Source organism: Triticum urartu, chromosome 2 (assembly GCF_003073215.2).
Source record: "Triticum urartu cultivar G1812 chromosome 2, Tu2.1, whole genome shotgun sequence".
NCBI classification, from domain to species: Eukaryota; Viridiplantae; Streptophyta; class Magnoliopsida; order Poales; family Poaceae; genus Triticum; species Triticum urartu.
In genome coordinates, this window is record NC_053023.1 from 473,036,657 (window position 1) to 473,038,808 (window position 2,152).

The 2,152-nt window shown below is 60.1% G+C and overlaps 1 protein-coding gene across 1 annotated transcript; it reads right to left on the bottom strand.

Annotated features, from left to right (window-relative positions):
* Positions 1-382: 382 nt before the first annotated feature.
* LOC125541684 (desiccation-related protein PCC13-62-like) lies at positions 383-1,921 on the bottom strand. Its single transcript, XM_048705025.1, has 3 exons — positions 1,445-1,921; positions 1,095-1,320; positions 383-934 (listed from the first exon to the last, which is right to left on the bottom strand). Exons 1-3 carry the CDS (start codon positions 1,798-1,800, stop codon positions 563-565), a joined length of 954 nt encoding a protein of 317 aa, XP_048560982.1. The 5' UTR covers positions 1,801-1,921; the 3' UTR covers positions 383-562.
* Positions 1,922-2,152: the final 231 nt, after the last annotated feature.

Sequence of the window (2,152 nt, forward strand, 5' to 3'; positions counted from 1 at the left end):
CAGAGCGGATGCCGCCGGCCAGCCACACCACCACGCGCCCCGCGGCCAACGGCCACGTCGCCGCATCAGGAATGCCCGCGACCCACAGAACCCCGCGCCCCTACACAAGCGTGGAAAGAAGGGCCCGTCGCCGCCATCGCCGCGCGGGCAGCGCCCGGCGGACCATGCCGACAACAGCGGCAGGAGGGAGCGGCGGGGGCGGAAGGCTGGAGGAGAGGACGGCGGCGGCGGCAGGGGGCCGAGCGAGCGAAGCCGTCCAACTCTATAAAACCTCAGCTGAATATCTTCATAATGTAGGCCTCAAAGTCCGACCAAATTCGTCCGCTGTCACATGAAGCTTAGGGTTCCATGGTTGGTTCTCGAACTTGCCAGATGCCGACGCTGATGGGAAAACATTTTGCCTATTGCATAGGTCCTTTTATTGATTATTAGCATCCATAAGGACAAGACACACACACACACACACACACACTGACACACACACACATGTATGATGCATATAGTCTACAACTTGCGATCGAGAACAACACTCCAGTTGTATATATGTCCGTCGATTGATCGTCTACATGAGGAGCCCCCTGGCTATGCGGCCGTCAGCGCCCTGGGGAAAGAAGCCGCCGGCCTGGGCGGGGCTTCCGGTGCCGTACACGATGCCGAGGATCTCCTCGGGCGTGCGATCGTAAGCGAGCGAGTAGCGGTCGCCGGCGATGATGTTCCCCACGGTCTGCCCCTCGGGCCCCTCACCCGGCGCCACCACTAGCCCCTCGTCCTTCACCCCCCTCCTCCCAAGCTCGTTCCGCAGCTCGGAGATGTGCGCGGTCACCTCCGCCACACCAACACCATAGCTCGCCACCCGCGACAGTCCGCGCTCGTACAGCAGGGCCCGGATCACCGCGTCCTGTGCGGATTCCACGCCCAGCAGTCCCGCCACCAGCTGCGTGCAATCAATCACAGAAGTACGACAAGTTAATTAGAGTATCACGTACATGTAATTAATGGGAATATCGATCAGTACGCATGCACGCATTTTGTGTGTCTGATCGATACGGCTGGTGGTAGGGTGATCACGCGTGTGGTGTAGCCTAGGTACGTACCCTTCTGGCCTGAGGAGTGAGGAGCTTGGGGTTGGCGCCGACGTAGCCGGTCAGGCCGACGTACGGGATGATGTAGGAGGCGATGAGGAAGTTGAGGCTGTTCTCGTAGGGGTTGAAGGGCGGGTCCAGCGTCGTGTTCATCGCCTGCTCCACGATCTTGCCGATGTTGGTCGCGCTGATGTCCAGCTGCGGCCGCGGGAATCCCCTCACGTTCTGCTTGATCGCCCTGCACAGACACACGCACGTACTGTTCATAAACGACATGCTAGTATGCTACTTCTCTGCTACTAATATTTCTTGGTCGGGAGAGAGTCCGAGTGGCCGAATTGTGAGGTTAATTGCGTACGTACCTGAGGTGGCCAACTTCTTGGTAGCAGAACTGTGTGGCGACGTCTCGGACGAAGGGGGTGAGGACGGCGGTCTGGCCACCGATGGGATGCGGGCCGCCGCCGGTGAGGTTGACGTCGATGCCATCGAGGCCGTAGCCCAGCGCCGACCAGCAGAAGAACTCCGCCTCCAGGTACTCGAGGTTCAGCGGGAACTCCAGCAGGTCCACGTCCGATTGTGGCAGCAGCGTGCCGCCGCCGCCGAAGAACCCGCGGTACCGTGCCCACTCGTTGTCCATGTCCTGCGCCCGGCAGACGCCGCCGCAGAGAGCAGCCGCCACCAAGGCGACCACCACGACGAAGGTGGCCGGCGCAGCCATGGCAATACTACTTGCAGCTCGTAGTATGATCACGAGTTGGGAGTTTGGACGCCAAGGATGATGGTAGGATCACTGATCTGCAGGTTTGGGGGACTTGACTTGTGCGTGTTCTCGTCCTCGCGATCGGCGAATGTAATATAGGCGGTGCGGCACATGCGGAAGGGGTGCAACGTGGAGCGTGACGTGGACGGGAACGGGAAGAGGAGTGGGGGTGGCGCGCCAAGGGTGTGGCGTCCGCGGGAGCTACGTGTGGCGTTGTTTAAACGGCAGGTCGCTGTTTCCTTTGTCTTGGAGGAAATTTGAGTGGGTCGACCATTACTCCATTGTGTGACGTTTTCTGTGCAGTTTTCTA